Genomic DNA, 18,349 nt, shown 5'->3' on the forward strand with positions numbered 1-18,349 from the left:
TGAGGAACAGGGAGAGAGTGCAGTTAAACATGTGGTTGCAGGGATGGTGTAGGAGGGAGGGCTTCAGATACATGGATAATTGGAACACATTCTGGGGAAGGTGGGACCTGTACAAACAGGACGGGGTGCACCTGAACCAGAGGGGCACCAATATCCTTGGAGGGAAATTTGTTACGGCTCTTCAGGGGGGTTTAAACTAATTTGTCAGGGGAGTGGGAAAAGGAGTTGTAGTCCAGAAGTCAGTGAGGGTGGTGAGGTATTGGGGAAGATATCAGGGTCAAGAATGGGTACCGGTAGACAGGAAGGTGGGTTGAAGTGTGTCTACTTCAATGCAAGGAGCATCCGGAACAAGGTAGATGAACTTGGGGCCTGGATTGGTACTTGGGACTACGATGTTGTGGCCATTACGGAGACGTGGGTAGAACAAGGACAGGAATGGTTGTTGGACGTTCCGGGGTATAGATGTTTCACTATGTGTAGGGAAGCTGGTAAAAGAGGTGGAGGAGTGGCATTGTTAATCAAGGATAGTTTAACGGCTGCGGAAAGGCACTTCGAGGGGGATCTGCACACTGACGTAATATGGGCTGAGGTTAGAAATAGGAAAGGAGCGGTCACGTTGTTAGGAGTTTACTATAGGCCCCCAAATAGTCATAGAGATGTGGAGGAAGAAATTGCTAAGCAGATTATGGATATGTGTGGGGGGTCACAGGGTAGTTGTCATGGGGGACTTTAACTTTCCAAATATTGATTGGAACCTTTGTAGGTCAAATAGTTCGGATGGGGCAGTTTTTGTGCAGTGTGTGCAGGAGGGTTTCCTGACACAATATGTGGATAGGCCGACAAGAGGTGGGGCCACATTGGATTTGGTACTGGGAAATGAACCGGGCCAAGTGTTAGATTTGGTTGTGGGAGAGCACTTTGGAGATAGTGACCACAATTCGGTGTCTTTTGTTATTGCAATGGCGAGGGATAGGGCCGTACGGCAGTGCAAGGTTTACAATTGGGGGAGAGGTAATTATGATGCTATTAGGCAAGAATTAGGGGGCATAAGTTGGGAACAGAAACTGTCAGAGAAAGGAACTAATGAAAAGTGGAACTTTTTCAAGGAACAAATACTGGGTGTCCTTGATAGGTATGTCCCTGTCAGGCAGGGAGGAAATGGCCGTGTGAGGGAACCATGGTTCACGAAAGAGGTGGAATGTCCTGTGAAAAGGAAGAGGGAAGCTTATGTAGGGATGAGGAAACAAGGTTCAGATGGCTCGATTGAGGGTTACAAGTTAGCAAGGAATGAGCTGAAAAAGGGGCTTAGGAGAGCTAGGAGGGGACACGAGAAGTCCTTGGCGGGTCGGATCAAGGAAAACCCCCAAGGCTTTTTACTCTTATGTGAGGAATAAAAGAATGACCAGGGTGAGGTTAGGGCCGGTCAAGGACAGCAGTGGGAACTTGTGTATGGAGTCAGTAGAGATAGGCGAGGTGATGAATGATTACTTTTCTTCAGTGTTCACCAAGGAGAGGGGCCATGTTTTTGAGGAAGAGAAGGTGTTACAGGCTAATAGGCTGGAGGAAATAGATGTTCGGAGGGAGGATGTCCTGGCAGTTTTGAATAAACTGAAGGTCGATAAGTCCCCTGGGCCTGATGAAATGTATCCTAGGATTCTTTGGGAGGCAAGGGATGAGATTGCAGAGCATTTGGCTTTGATCATTGGGTCCTCGCTGTCCACGGGGATGGTGCCAGAGGACTGGAGAATGGCGAATGTTGTTCCTCTGTTTAAGAAAGGGAATAGAAATGACCCTGGTAATTATAGACCGGTTAGTCTTACTTCGGTGGTTAGTAAATTGATGGAAAAGGTCCTTAGAGATGGGATTTACGACCATTTAGAAAGATGCGGATTAATCCGGGATAGTCAGCACGGATTCGTGAAGGGCAAGTCGTGCCTCACAAATTTGATTGAATTTTTTGAGGAGGTAACTGGGTGTGTTGATGAAGGTAGGGCAGTTGATGTCATATACATGGATTTTAGTAAGGCGTTTGATAAGGTCCCCCATGGTCGGCTTATGATGAAAGTGAGGAGGTGTGGGATAGAGGGAAAGTTGGCCGATTGGATAGGTAACTGGCTGTCTGATCGAAGACAGGGGGTGGTGGCCGATGGAAAATTTTCGGATTGGAGGCAGGTTGCTAGCGGAGTGCCGCAGGGATCAGTGCTTGGTCCTCTGCTCTTTGTGATTTTTATTAATGACTTAGAGGAGGGAGCTGAAGGGTGGATCAGTAAATTTGCTGATGACACCAAGATTGGTGGAGTACTGGATGAGGTGGAGGGCTGTTGTAGGCTGCAAAGAGACATAGATAGGATGCAAAGCTGGGCTGAAAAATGGTAAATGGAGTTTAACCCTGATAAATGTGAGGTGATTCATTTTGGTAGGACTAATTTAAATGTGGATTACAGGGTCAAAGGTAGGGTTCTGAAGACTGTGGAGGAACAGAGAGATCTTGGGGTTCATATCCACAGATCTCTAAAGGTTGCCACTCAAGTGGATAGAGCTGTGAAGAAGGCCTATAGTGTGTGAGCTTTTATTAACAGGGGGTTGGAGTTTAAGAGCCGTGGGGTTATGCTGCAACTGTACAGGACCTTGGTGAGACCACATTTGGAATATTGTGTGCAGTTCTGGTCACCTCACTATAAGAAGGATGTGGAAGCGCTGGAAAGAGTGCAGAGGAGATTTACCAGGATGCTGCCTGGTTTGGAGGGTAGGTCTTATGAGGAAAGGTTGAGGGAGCTAGGGCTGTTCTCTCTGGAGCGGAGGAGGCTGAGGGGAGACTTAATAGAGGTTTATAAAATGATGAAGGGGATAGATAGAGTGAACGTTCAAAGACTATTTCCTCGGGTGGATGGAGCTATTACAAGGGGGCATAACTATAGGGTTCGTGGTGGGAGATACAGGAAGGATATCAGAGGTAGGTTCTTTACGCAGAGAGTGGTTGGGGTGTGGAATGGACTGCCTGCAGTGATAGTGGAGTCAGACACTTTAGGAACATTTAAGCGGTTATTGGATAGGCACATGGAGCACACCAGGATGATAGTGAGTGGGATAGCTTGATCTTGGTTTCAGATAAAGCTCGGCACAACATCGTGGGCCAAAGGGCCTGTTCTGTGCTGTACTGTTCTATGTTCTATGTTCATTGGAGTCCTTTAAAGGAGTCACATGTACTGTGGATGAAGGGGAAGTGGTGGATGTGTTGTATTTGGATTTCCAGAAGGCATATAAGGTGCCACAAGGATTATGTAAAATGAAAGCTCATGGTGTAGGCAGTAATGTTTTGATATGGATAGAAGATTGGCTGGCAGGCTAACAGAATGTGGAGATGCCGGCGTTGGACTCGGGTACACACAGTAAGAGTTTTAACAACACCAGGTTAAAGTCCAACAGGTTTATTTGGTCGCAAATGCCATTAGCTTTCGGAGCGCTGCTCCTTCGTCAGATGGAGTGGATATCTGCTCTCAAACAGGGCATACAGAGACACAAAATCAAGTTACAGAATACTGATTAGAATGTGAATCTCTACAGCCAACCAGGTCTTAAAGATGCAGACAATGTGAATGGAGGGAGCATTAAGCACAGGTTAAAGAGATGTATATTGTCTCCAGACAGGACAGTCTGGACAGGACTGTCCTGTCTGGAGACAATACACATCTCTTTAACCTGTGCTTAATGCTCCCTTCAGTCACATTGTCTGTATCTTTAAGACCTGGTTGGCTGTAGAGATTCACATTCTAATCAGTATTCTGTAACTTGATTTTGTGTCTCTGTGCCCTGTTTGAGAGCAGATATCCACTCCATCTGACGAAGGAGCAGCGCTCCGAAAGCTAATGGCATTTGCTACCAAATAAACCTGTTGGACTTTAACCTGGTGTTGTTAAAACTCTTACTGAGGCTAACAGGAAACAGAGTCGCCATAAATGGGTCTTTTTCTGGTTGGCAGGATTTATGATGTGTCACAGGACCAATGCCCAACTTTTTACAATTCATATAAATTACTTGTATGAAGGGACAGATGATATGGTTGCTAAATTTGCTGATAACACAAAGATAGGTAGTTGTGATACTTAGGTAAGTTGTGAAGATGACATAAGGAGGCTACAAAGTAACAGGTAAGTTAAGTAGGCAAAGTTCTAGCAAATTGAGTATGATGTGGGTAATTGCAAAATTGCACATTTTTGTGGGAAGAATGTTATCCAAGTGGTGAGAGATTGCAGAGCTCAGATTCACAGGGATCTAGGTATCCTAGTGCATGAATCACAAAAAACGAGTATGCAAGTAATTAGGACTGCAAGTAATTAGGAAAGCTAATCAAATATTATTGTTTATTGTTAAGGGAATGGAGTACAAAATGTAGGAAGGTTATACTTCAGTTGTGCAGGGCATTGGTGAGACCGCATCTGGAGTACTATGCACAGTATTAGTCGCTTCATTTAAAGAAAGATGTAAATGCATTAGCAATGCAGAGAAGGTTAATTAGATTAACAGGAATTGGCAGGTTGTCTTAGGAGGAAAGGTTGGACAGGCTAGGATTGCACCCGTTGGAGTTTAGAAGAGTAAGATGCGATTTGATTGAAAGCTTTAAGATTCTGAGGGGTATTGACAGAGTGAATGTGGAGAGGATGTTTCCTCTTGTGTGATAACCTAGAACTAGGGGTCACAGTTTAAAAATGAGTTGCCCATTTAAGACAGAGATGAGGAGAATATTTTCTCCAAGGATCATGAGCCTTTTGAACACTCTTCCTCAAAAGTGGAAGTCGGATCTTTGAATATTTTAAAGACAGATATAGATAGGTTCTTGATTAACAAGATGGTGAAAGGTTATCAGAGGTAGGCAGGATTGTGGAGTGGAGATTAAAATCATCAGCCACGATCTTATTGAACGGCTGAGCAGACTTGAGCGAACAAATGGCCTGCTCCCAGTTCGTAACCTCCATGATCAGTGGTTTTGGTTTAAGAACACTGCAATGGAAGCAGATGCTGCTCACAAAACTGGCCATGTCCCCAGGGTGAACTAATCAATACTGGGAGCTTCCAGAGCTAACTGTTGTGGAACATTTTGGCACAGATATGATTTTAAAAGTTCCGAGAGATTTTTTAAAAAAATTACAACAGGACTGACTATTTTATACCCTGATATAATTGCAAAATAGTTTTGTATTTTTTTTTAGAAGTCATTTTTCGTCAGTCAAATTCAGGTTATTCACACGTAGTGGCACAGACACAGACATAAAATATTATTTTTTGTGATAATCTCTTTTAAGTTGTATAATCAAATCTTACCAAGTTACCAGTCATAAATATATTAAAGAATAGTCCTTCAATTAAAAAATACGTATTTTACTTTGTTTTAAAACACTGCCAGATTGAACGAATTCATGTCGGATTTTTTGTACAATATGCAAGTGAGCTGGAGCAGAATTTGATCTATAAACGACTACTTTGACTCCTCAATCAGCCACATACAAAAGCAAAGAGTCGAAATAGCTGATAGCCATCATTTTCCAAAGTTGAATTGAATTCGACTCAGTTAGAACCATAGAACCATAGAAAATTACAGCTCAGAAACAGGCCTTTTGGCCCTTCTTGTCTGTGCCGAACCATTTTTTGCCTAGTCCCACTGACCTGCACTTGGACCATATCCCTCCACACCCCTCTCATCCATGAACCCGTCCAAGCTTTTCTTAAATGTTAAAAGTTACCACTTTATCCGGCAGCTCATTCCACACTCCCACCACTCTGCGTGAAGAAGCCCCCCCTAATATTCCCTTTAAACTTTTCTCCTTTCACCCTTAACCCACGCCCTCTGGTTTTTTTTTCCCCTAGCCTCAGCGGAAAAAGCCTGCTTGCATTCACTCTATCTATACCCATCAAAATCTTATACACCTCTATCAAATCTCCCCTCAATCTTCTACGCTCCAGGGAATAAAGTCCCAACCTATTCAATCTCTCTCTGTAACTCAGCTTATCAAGTCCCGGCAACATCCTTGTGAACCTTCTCTGCACTCTTTCAACCTTATTTACATCCTTCCTGTAACTAGGTGATCAAAACTGTACACAATATTCTAAATTCGGCCTCACCAATGCCTTATATAACCTTACCATAACACTCCAACTTTTATACTCGATACTCCGATTTATAAAGGCCAATGTACCAAAGGCACTCTTTACGACCCTATCCACCTGTGACATCACTTTTAGGGAATTCTGTACCTGTATTCCCAGATCCCTCTGTTCAACTGCACTCTTCAGAGTCCTACCATTTACCCTGTACGTTCTACTTTGGTTTGTCCTTCCAAAGTGCAATATCTCACACTTGTCTGCTTTAAATTCCATTTGCCATTTTTCAGCCCATTTTTCTAGTTGGTCCAAATCCCTCTCCTAGCTTTGAAAACCTTCCTCACTGTCCACTACACCTCCAATCTTTGTATCATCAGCAAACTTGCTGATCCAATTTACCACATTATCATCCAGATCATTGATATAGATGACAAACAACAATGGACCCAACACCGATCCCTGCGGCACACCACTAGTCACAGGCCTCCACTCAGAGAAGCAATCCTCCACAACCACTCTCTGGCTTCTTCCATTGAGCCAGTGTCTAATCCAATCTACTACCTCCCCATGTATACCTAGCGACTGAACCTTCCTAACTAACCTCCCATGAGGGACCTTGTCAAAGGCCTTGCTGAACTCCAGGTAGACAACATCCACCGCCTTCCCTTCATTCACTTTCCTGGTAACCTCCTTGAAAAACTCTAATAGATTGGTCAAACATGACCTACCACGCACAAAGCCATGTTGACTCTCCCTAATAAGTCCCTGTCTATCCAAATATTTGTAGATCCTATCCCTCATCACACCTTCGAATAACTTGCCCACCACCGACGTCAAACTTACTGGCCTATAATTTCCCGGATTTCTTTTGGAACCTTTTTTAAACAACGGAACAACATGAGCCACCCTCCAATCATCCGGCACCTCCCCCGTGAATACTGACATTTTAAATATGTCTGCCAGGGCCCCTGCAAGTTCAACACTAGCTTCCCTCAAGGTCCGTGGGAATACCCTGTCCAGTCCTGGGGATTTATCAACTCTGATTTGCCTCAAGACAGCGAGCACTTCCTCCCCTTTAATCTGTAAAGGTTCCATGACCTCCCTACCTGTTTGCCCTATTTCCGTAGACTCCATGCCCGTTTCCTCAGTAAATACGGATGCAAAAAAACCATTTAGTATCTCCCCCATCTCTTTTGGTTCCATACAGTCTACCACTCTGGTCTTCAAGAGGACCAATTTTATCCCTCACTATCCTTTTGCTCCTAACATACCTATAGAAGCTCTTTGGATTTTCCTTCACTCTGTCTGCCAAAGCAACCTCATGTCTTCTTTTAGCCCTCCTGATTTCCCTCTTAAGTAGCTTTTTGCACTTTTTGTACTTCTCGAGCATCTGATCTGTTCCTTGCTGCCTGTACATTTCATACAACTCTCTCTTCCTCTTAATCAGTGTTACAATCTCCCTTGAGAACCAAGGTTCCTTATTCCTATTTACTTGGCCTTTAATCCTGACAGGAACATACAAACTCTGCACTCTCAAAATTTCTCCTTTGAAGGCCTCCCACTTTCCATTTACATCCTTACCAGAGAACAGCCTGTGCCAATCCACACTTCCCAGATCCCTTCTCATTTCATCAAATTTGGCCTTTTTCCAGTTCAGAACTTCAACCCGAGGACCAAATCTATTCTTATCCATGATCAGGTTGAATCACTGGATCCAAAGTGTTCCCTCACACTCACATCCATCACCTGCCCTAACTCATTTCCCAATAGGAGATCCAATATCGCATCCTCTCTAGTTGGCACCTCTATATACTGATGTAGAAAATTCTCCTGAACACATTTTACAAACTCTACCCCGTGCAAGCTCCAAGACACGATTGTCTATCTTGTTCCAAAATAAATGTTGGGTCACTGACTATCCATACTGGCAATGTTTGTAAATAAGCTAAAGTAAATTATATTGAGTTCAGAAATTAATGACCACCTTTTGCTGAATCTAACCAGTGGGAGTGGAGCACCACAAAGGGCTAACCAAAGGAATTGACAGCCAGCTATTCAGTGAATAAAATCCAATCTCAGATTGTAATAGCAACTGATCCCTATGACAGCATTGCCACTTTAGCATCACCGATATATAATGCATATTCAGATGTTTCTGGGGCAGCACGGTAGCACAGTGGTTAGCACTGCTGCTTCACAGCTCCAGGGACATGGGTTCGATTCCCGCCTTGGGTCACTATCTGTGTGGAGTTTGCACATTCTCCTCGCGTCTGCATGGGTTTCCTCCGGGTGCTCCGGTTTCCTCCCACAGTCCAAAGATGTGCAGGTTAGGTTGATTGGCCATGCTAAAATTGCCCCTTAGTGTCCTGAGATGCGTAGGTTAGAGGGATTAGTGGGTAAATATGTAGGGATATGGGGTAGGGCCTGGGTGGGATTGTGGTCAGTGCAGACTCGATGGGCCAAATGGCCTCTTTCTGCTCTGTAGGGTTTCTATGATTTCTATGTTTCATTAAAGCATGAATTTGCAGCATTACCCACGCTATGCATACAGAAAATGTCATTCCAGCTTTATCAGAGACTTAGGAGGACTAACTGAAGCTGTGATCTTCAATGTTAACATACAAGCACAAAAAGCAAGTTACATGTTTAGTTTTATTTTACTAAGTGACACATATATACAATGAAGGGGAAAGCACCAACTAATTTATTTGTAAAGGACGTAAGAAGGCTTAAAAAAGTGTTTCGTAAAGAACAAATGTATTTGTTTGGTGAACCAGTGCCCTGACTTTCACTTTGATGAAAACAAAATTCATTGAAAGTAGGAGCTGCGGGCCTTAGAATATGGAAACTTAACAGGGAAAACCAGTTTCTTTACTTTGTCTCCAGAGACTAATTTATGGGCTGACAGATTATTGCTGAACAGGAATTTTATCATTATTCATGCAGAAAATGCTTTGGTTAATTAAAAATCTTTTGATCACAGGAACAAGCATTGCTAAGTCAAATTAACTGGTTTCTTTAGGACATCTTTAGTACAGAATACTAATTGTGTTACAAAGCTATTAAAATAGTGTTGACTAACACAACGTGATGTTTGTGTACTGGCACTCATGGCTACCGGAGCTAAATCCAAAACTCTATCAGGATTCTGATTTGCAATTCAGTTTCCTACAGGAGGTAAGTTTGCCACTCTTTACTCTGCTCTCTTGGGAAGAAGGAAAAGTAGAGAATTCAATTCCTTCAAATAATATGTCCATTTAGGTTAAGGCGGATGGAAGGGGATAATAGTATTTTCATCAGGCTAATGATTCAGAATTTGGGTCACGTAGGATATCATTTGTATGGTTGCTCAAGAAGTATTTTTCTCAATCAAATTTGGTGATGGGTTGGTCAAGTGTAGTTTGGAGTCCCCAACACAGCATATTTCAAACTTGTGATAGCAGAGTTTTTTTGTCACTTGGATATACACTTCATGGAAGAACTGAAACTTGGCGTCCTTTGAAACTGGAACATTCAACCTTAGACACATTATCAAACTAGATCTGTTGTAAATTAAGATGGCAACAATGGTCCTTGTGAGGAGTTTGAAGTGAACTTCATACTTCGGAAACATAGAAAATAGGTGTAGGAGTAGGCCATTCAGCCCTTCAAGCCTGCACCACCATTCAATATGATCATGGTTGATCATGCACTTTCAGTATCCCATTTTCTCTCCATACCCCTTGATCCCTTTAGCCACAAGGGCCTCTTGAACTTATCTAACGAACTAGCCCCAACAGCTTTCTGTGGTAGAGAATCTAACGATGTCCAAAGACAATGTAAATAAACATATCAGCCAACTGGGAAGGGCATTCAACACCAATCTTGAAATTAGCACAGACTAGAGATTAAAGGAAAGTCAACTATACCCAGTTAGAAGTAAAAATATTCATGGTTGAAAGCAAATTATATATCACCCACTCCCCACATCAACAATAGGTATAAAATGGATACAATTGGACAATCAAGTTAATCAAATTGAAAACTATTGAAAAGAAATTGATCTAAAAACTCAACAAAATCCAGATAACATTGAAAAATTTTCACGGCTGCATGAACAATTTATTAAATGCTACACTTTTTCCAGCAGAGAAGACCAACGACATGTCAAAACAAATAAAATTACTGCTGTTTCTGGCTTTTAGAACAAACACCAATAGCAGGCAGAAAGCTCAATACTCAAATAACCAGAGCACAAATCTGTTCAGAGAAAGTGAAATCCCTCCAACTTGCTAGGACAATGGCAAGCCCAAATTGTACATGAAGGCTGAATGTCTGAGGAAGAATAATTAATATGCAGGAGTGATCCCTGGCAGGAATCTCAGTTCAGGCCCAATTTTAAACATTCCACAGCCAATCTGTGGCAAACCTGTTTTAAAATAACTACGTAGCAACCGAATTAGAATCCCACCTCACTGGTCCGGAAAGCTACACGGTAGTTGTATTGCAGCCCGTCTTTTTCCTTTGATTCATCTAGCTTCTCTCTCCGGATGCTGACAGCCACAGGTCCCAGACTTTCATCAGTTCCAAAGTAGTTTTGATGCTCTGTAGAAAAGGTGGGGTATGTGAGAGGCAGACAAAAGAATTGAAAGAGCACAAGTGCAACGTAATAAACATGCCTCAAATAAACAGATAACAACTTTCCAACTGGGGAAACATCATTCAAACTTTGCAGTTATTTGATATTCATGATCTATGAGTCATTATCAAGTTTTCTCAAGTAAAGCTGAATGTGGCCAACAGCAGAAATTTAAATGACGATTCATAGTTTTTTTATACTTTAATCTTAGTTTAAGTTCTTCAGGTTGATGGTCCTCAAAATTTTCAACATTTGATACACCTTCTCAAGTGAACAGAAGAAAAGAAATATGCATTGATCACTGCAATCACCTAGGAAACGCAGAAGCTAATTTGTTCACAGCAAGGTCTATAATCAGCAACATGATGATGACCAGACATTTCATAGCAATGCTAGCGCAGGAATATATATTGGCAAAGACACTAGGAAGAACTCCCTTGCTCTTTCTCCAATAGTGCTGTGGGATCTATTATGCACTGAGTGTGAATCCAGGACCACTTATTTAACACTTCACCCGAAAGTAACACTTCTAACTGTGCAGCACCCTCTCAGTACTAGAATGTCACCTGGAGCAAGAGTTGGGAGATGGAGTAGATGTGAGAGGAAGAGGGAGCAGCTGGAAGATAGATTGAAGCCCAGTTTGAGGCCTATTACTTACAAGGAGCTAATAGTCAAGAGCTGGAGCAGACTAGGTCACGCTGGAGTTTGAAAATGCAAGAAAAAAAACCAAACCACGATATCAAAGGAAGGTTGTAAGCTGATAGGCTATAGCCTATCTTCAAAATTGGGGAGTTAATCCAAGGAACTGGAAAATTAAAAAGGTCAATTTTTTAAGATAATAAAGGTCAAGTAAATAAACCATTTCAGTTATCCTCCCAATATTTATACTTTTTTCAGGAAAGATAAGAAAGGCAAGAAGGGGTGACAATATCGATTAAGGAGAACACTGCAGAGGGAGAATATCTCTGAGTCAAGGACATTATATATTTGGCTACAGAAAAGTAACAAAAAAAGTGCAATTCCTTTGTTTGGTATGGTCTATCGGCCACCAAGTAGTGGAAAAGATCTGAAGGAACAAATCTGCAAGGAAATTACAGAGATGCGCAAGAATTAAAAAGTTACAAATGGGGACTTTAATTATGCAAATTTAGACTGGGAAAAATAGTAGTGTAAAGGGCAGAGGGAGGCAAGTGTTATGAGAAGAGACTGGCAGCTAACATAAAAAGGAATCCCAAAGTCTTCAAAGACATATTAAAAGGTAAAAAGACGGAAAAAGGAATTAGGTCAATTTGGGACCTAAAGAGGGATTCATGCACGAGTTATTAAATTAATGCTTTGCATCTGTCATCACCAAGGAAGAAGAGTCTGCCTAAGTCATAGCTTAGACATTTGAAGGGCCTAAAATTGATAAGGACATAGTACTGGGTAGTTTGCCTGTACTTAAAATTGCTAAGTTAACAGGGCCAGATGAGATGCATCCAACAATACTGAGGAAAGTAAGCATGGAAAGTGCGGAGGCATGGCCAAAATGTTACAATCTTCCTTAATCTCAGGTGGTGCCAGAGGACTGGAGAATGGCAGATGTTCCGTGTTCAAAAAAAAGGATGCGACAATATGCTCACCAACTACAGGCCGGTCAATTTAAACTCTGCAGTGAAGTGTTAAGAAACAACAGTTTTGGACAAAATTAAGAGTCACTTAAACCAATGAAAGCTAATTAAGGAAATTCAGCATGGACTTTTTTTAAGGACAAACAACATTTAACTAATATGCTTGAGTTTTTATGATGAGGTAACAGAGAGTTGATGAGGTTAATGCTGTTGATGTGATGTAAATGGTCTGACAAATAACATTTGATAAAATACTGCATAACATACTGGTGAACAAAGTTAGAGCTCATGGAACAAAAGAGAGAGTTGGCTGAGTGATAAGAACAGTCATGGTATACGGTTGCTTTTAGATTGAAGGTAGGTTTATAGTGGAGTTCCCCAATGGTCAGTATGAGGATCCCTGTTCTTCCTGATATATATGAATGACCTAGACTTTGGTGTGCAGGACCTAATTTCAAAATTTGCTGATGATACAAACTTTGAAGTATTGTGCACTGTAGGATAGTAGAACTTCAAAAGAACAAAGAACAATACAGCACAGGAACAGGCCCTTCGGCCCTCCAAGCCCACGCCGCGCCACTCCCTGGTCCAAACTAGACCATTCTTTTGTATCCCTCCATTCCCACTCCGTTCATGTGGCTATCTAGATAAGTCTTAAACGTTCCCAGTGTGTCCGCCTCCACCACCTTGCCCGGCAGCACATTCCAGGCCCCCACCACCCTCTGTGTAAAAAACATCTTTCTGATATCCGTGTTAAACCTCCCCTCACCTTGAACCTATGACCCCTCGTGAACGTCACCACCGACCTGGGAAAAAGCTTCCCACCGTTCACCCTATCTATGCCTTTCATAATTTTATACACCTCTATTAAGTCTCCCCTCATCCTCCGTCTTTCCAGTGAGAACAACCCCAGTTTACCCAATCTCTCCTCATAACTAAGCCCTTCCATACCAGGCAACATCCTGGTAAACCTCCTCTGCACTCTCTCTAAAGCCTCCACGTCCTTCTGGTAGTGTGGCGACCAGAACTGGGCACAGTATTCCAAATGCGGCCGAACCAATGTTCTATACAACTGCAACATCAGACCCCAACGTTTATACTCTATGCCCCATCCTATAAAGGCAAGCATGCCATATGCCTTCTTCACTACCTTCTCCACCTGTGACGTCACCTTCAAGGATCTGTGGACTTGCACACCCAGGTCCCTCTGCGTATCTACACCCTTTATGGTTCTGCCATTTATCATATAGCTCCCCCCTACGTTAGTCCAACAAAAAAGCATCACTTCGCATTTATCTGGATTGAACTCCATCTGCCATTTCTTTGCCCAAATTTCCAGCCTATCTATATCCTTCTGTAGCCTCTGACAATGTTCCTCACGATCTGCAAGTCCAGCCATTTTCGTGTCGTCCGCCAACTTACTGATCACCCCAGTTACACCTTCTTCCAGATCGTTTATATAAATCACAAACAGCAGAGGTCCCAATACAGAGCCCTGCGGAACACCACTAGTCACAGGCATCCAGCCGGAAAAAGACCTTTCCACTACCACCCTCTGTCTTCTGTGACCAAGCCAGTTCTCCACCCATCTAGCCACCTCCCCCTTTATCCCACGAGATCCAACCTTTTGCACCAACCTACCATGAGGGACTTTGTCAAACACTTTACTAAAGTCCATATAGACGACATCCACTTCAAGTTGATGAAATGGGCGGATAAGTGGCAGGTGAAACTTAATGCAGAGAAGTGTGAAATAATACATTTTGATAGGAAGAATGCACAGAGACAATATAAAATAAAGGACACTAATGGGGGTTCAGAAATTGGGTGTATACGTGCATAAATCATTGAATGTGGCTAAACAGGTTGAGAGAACAGTTAATGGACTTTATAAATAGGGACAGAGAGTACAAAAACAAGGAATTATACTAAATCTTTTAAAAAACTGGTTTAGCCTCAAGTGGAGTATTGCAAATAGTTCTGGGTTGCACACTTTAGGAAAGATGTGAAGGCATTAGAGAGCTTTGTCAAGAACGATCCCAAGGATGAACAACTTCAATTACGAGGATAGATTGGAGAAGTTGGGACTGTTCTCCTTGGAGAAGTTGGGACTGTTCTCCTTGGAGAGGGGAAGAACGAGAGGAGGTATTCAAAACCAAAAAGGTCTGGATAGATAGATGGAAGGAATGTGAACCAGAGGGCATTGACTTAAGGTGACCAGCAAAAGGAATTATGGCGACATGAGGAAAAATATTTTTCACAGCAAGTAGTTAAGATCTGGAATACACCGTCTGAGAGTGTGGTGAGACAGGTTTAATTGATGCATTCAAAGGGGAATTGGATTATTATCTGCAGAGAAAAATGTGCAGCGCCACAGGGCAAAGCTTAGGGAAGTATAATTGGGTGCATTGCTCCTTCAGGTAGGCAGCAAAGACACAATAGGCCAAATAGCCTTCCTCTATGCTGCAACCTTACAATGATTCTAATGTGAACCTAGATTTTGAATTCTCATTACGAGAGTTGGACTTGAAGCCACAATCTTCTGCCTCTAAGACGAACCACGGCTGACACTGGATGGAGAAAACCCTCCAATCTGACATTGTGTAAACCATCTCAGGTAATGGTTATAACATTACGGGGAAAAGGTGAGAGAATGGGATTGAGAAACTTATCAGCCATGATTGAATGGTGGAGCAGACTTGATGAGCCGAATAGCCTAATTCTGCTCCTATCCTTTATGGTCTTATCTACTGGAATTGTCTTTGGGGTCAATATACAGCACCAAAAAAAAACAAACACACACAGATGCTATTTACGCTTTTTTAACACAACAATGAACAAAATGAGTTAGCTCGACCCTCAATTTCTTAAAATACCATGTTCCCAACAGACTGGCATTGCTATTCTTTCCTTAATTCTTCATACAACATCAATATTTTACTCCTAAAGGTCTTGAAACATTTTTCTTTTTGCCGTCACATTTTTCAGATGATATCTTTATGCTTCACTGCACAGTTAAAATATCAACTATATGTATCTGTTTGCTAAATTAATGGTGAGTCTATTCTGTAATATGGCTGTGTTGCTTCTTTGTAATTTAGCTCTGCAGGGACCTATCCCATATTGTGCCAGTCACATTAAAAGTTTGGATCAGTGCATTACTGCTATTAAGCTAACAACTGATTATCAAATTGTGATAGGGAGTGACAAGGTATTGGTGGGCTTAAAAGTGGACAAATCTTTAGTTCCAGATGAATTATGGGAGGCGAGGGAGGAAATTGCAGAAACTCTGACCCAAATTTGTAATCCCTTTCTGGCCATCGGGGGAGTCCAGAGGATTGAAGAACAGCTAATGTGGTCCCACTATTTAAGAAAGGTTTTTAAAGACAAGCCAGGAAACTACAGACCAGTGAGTCTCATATCTGTGGTTGGGAAACTACTGGAGAAGATTCTGAAGGAGAGAATCTATCTCCATTTGGAGAGGCAAGGTTTGATCAGAGATAGTCAGCATGGTTTTGTCAGAGGGAGGTCATGCCTAACAAATTTGTTTGAATTTTTTGAGCATGTAACGAAGTGTGTAGATGAGGGTAGTGCAGTTGATGTAGTTTACATGGATTTCAGTAAAGCCTTTGACAAAGTCCCACATGGGAGACTTATTAAGAAGGCAAATGCACATGGGATACAGGGTGATCTCATGAGGTGGACACATAACTGGCTTAGCAGTAGGAAACAGAGGGTGATGATAGACAGCTGCTTTAGTGACGGTGTACCACAGGGATCCGTGCTGGGCCCCTATTATTCGTCATTTATACAAATGACTGATGACTACATGGCGGTAGAATCAGTAGGGTTGCAGATGACACAACGATTGGCTGGGTGGTTAACAGTGAAGTTGAGTGTCTTGGGTTACAGGAAAATATAGACAAGATGGTCAAATGGGCGGATAAGTGGCAGATGGAATTTAACCCTGAAAAATGTGAGGTGATACGTTTTGGAAGGAGTAATTTAGTAAATTAAGAACGGTCTGACTTTGGGAAGTTCCGAAGTACAAAGGGACTTTGGCGTGTTTTTTCATAGATTTCTGAAGGCAGAAAGGCAGGTTAATAGGATGGTGAAAAAGGCATATGGCACGCTCGCCTTTATTCATCGGGGTATAGATTACAAAAGCAGAGGTCATGATAGAGTTGTATAGCACTTTGTTGAGGCCACATTTATAGTACTGTGTGCAGTTCTGGTCGTCACATTATAGGAAGGATGTGATTGCGCTAGAAGGGGTACAGTGGAGATTCACCAGAATGTTGACTGGGATAGAATATTTAAGTTATAAAGAGAGGTTGGATAGGCTTCGGTTGTTTTCTCTGGAGCAGAGAAGACTGAGGGGCAACCTGATTGAGGTGTTCAAGATTACGAGGGGCATGGACAGGGTGGATAGGGAGCAGCTGTTCATCTTAGTTGAAGGGTCAGTTACGAGGTGACAAAGTTAGAAGTGAGGGGTGGGAGGTTCAGGGCGATTTGAGGAAATGATATTTTTACCGAGAGAGTGGTGACGGTCTGGAATGCACAGCTTGCGAGGGTGGTGGAAGCAGGACACCTCACATCTGTTAAAAACTACTGGAATGAGTACTTGGAACACCATAGCATTCAAGGCTATGGGCCAAGTGCTGGCAAGTGGGATTAGGTCCTTTCACTATGGGCCAAGTGCTGGCAAGTGGGATTAGGTCCTTTCATGCATTGATGCAGACTTGATGGGCCGAAGGGCCTCTTCTGCACTGCAGTATTGTGATTCTGTGAACTGTTCCTCTTACATATTGCACAATAAAAACATGCCCAAATGGCATGAATTCAGAATTCTGTGTTTATTATAGTAACTTACCTATGCATCATCTTTCTGGCATAAAGTAAATTGTGGGAGGCGAGGGAGGAAATTGCAGAAACTCTGACCCAAATTTGTAATCCCCTTCTGGCCATTGGGGGAGTCCAGAGGATTGGAGAACAGCTAATGTGGTCCCACTATTTAAGAAAGGTTGTAGAGACAAGCCAGGAAACTACAGACCAGCGAGTCTCACGCCTGTGGTTGGGAAACTACTGGAGAAGATTCTGAAGGAGAGAATCTATCTCCATTTGGAGAGGAAGGTTTGATCAGAGATAATCAGCATGGTTTTGTCAGAGGGAGGTCATGCTTAATAAATTTGTTTGAATTTTTTGAGCATGTAACGAAGTGTGTAGATAAGGGTAGTGCAGTTGATGTAGTTTACATGGATTTCAGTAAAGCCTTTGACAAAGTCCCACATGGGAGACTTATTAAGAAGGCAAATGCACATGGGATACATGGCACATATTATTTTAGAAGGCACTATGATTGGTCATCACATTAATAATGATGATGGCACTTGATCTGCTTCAAAGACACAGGAAATTCATTAGCAGATACATGTCATTAATTATTTTGTCTTGAAGAGTCGTATTATTGTATTATGTACCCTCATAATTATATTATGTACACAGAGCAGATACAAAGAGATATTTACAGCTATGTTTAGGAAATGTACCCTCAATTTGATCAATAACTATAAGCTTAAAAAGGATCCAACATGTTCTTCATTTTCCAGACCAATACTTCTCAACAAAGCTCACATGAACATGGTACACTATTCACCCTATAAAATTAATGAGAATGTGTTGCATTCCGTTTAAACTTGACATTGCAACTGATCCTCATCGACCCATTCGCAACAGACCACCCATAAGGTTGCTATATTCATGAAGGGAATAAGACTTGTGTTTGTATAGTGCTTTTCAAAACCACCAGGCATTTCAAAGCGTTTAAATACTTTTGAAGTGTAGCTATTGTTGTAATGTAGGCAGCCAATTTCCACACAGTGAATTCCCATGAACAGCAACAATGTAATGATGACCAAATAATCAGTTTTGTGATGTTATTTGAAAGATAAGTATTGGGCATGATACTGATACCCCTGCTCTTCTTCAGTGTACTGCCATGGGTTCTTTTACATTCACTAAAGCA

The 18,349-nt window shown here is 42.1% G+C and overlaps 1 protein-coding gene across 2 annotated transcripts in view; it reads right to left on the bottom strand.

The window, feature by feature from the left end:
* The window catches only part of LOC144493849 (signal-induced proliferation-associated 1-like protein 2), a 490,731-nt gene that overhangs the window by 304,341 nt on the left and 168,041 nt on the right, over window positions 1-18,349 (bottom strand). For both annotated transcript variants that reach the window (XM_078213418.1, XM_078213417.1), the window contains one exon: window positions 10,547-10,680. In XM_078213418.1, the coding sequence (XP_078069544.1) occupies window positions 10,547-10,680 (134 nt within the window). The remainder of the gene's footprint in view (window positions 1-10,546; window positions 10,681-18,349) is intronic.

This window comes from Mustelus asterias, chromosome 5 (assembly GCF_964213995.1).
Source record: "Mustelus asterias chromosome 5, sMusAst1.hap1.1, whole genome shotgun sequence".
In the NCBI taxonomy this organism is placed as follows: domain Eukaryota; kingdom Metazoa; phylum Chordata; class Chondrichthyes; order Carcharhiniformes; family Triakidae; genus Mustelus; species Mustelus asterias.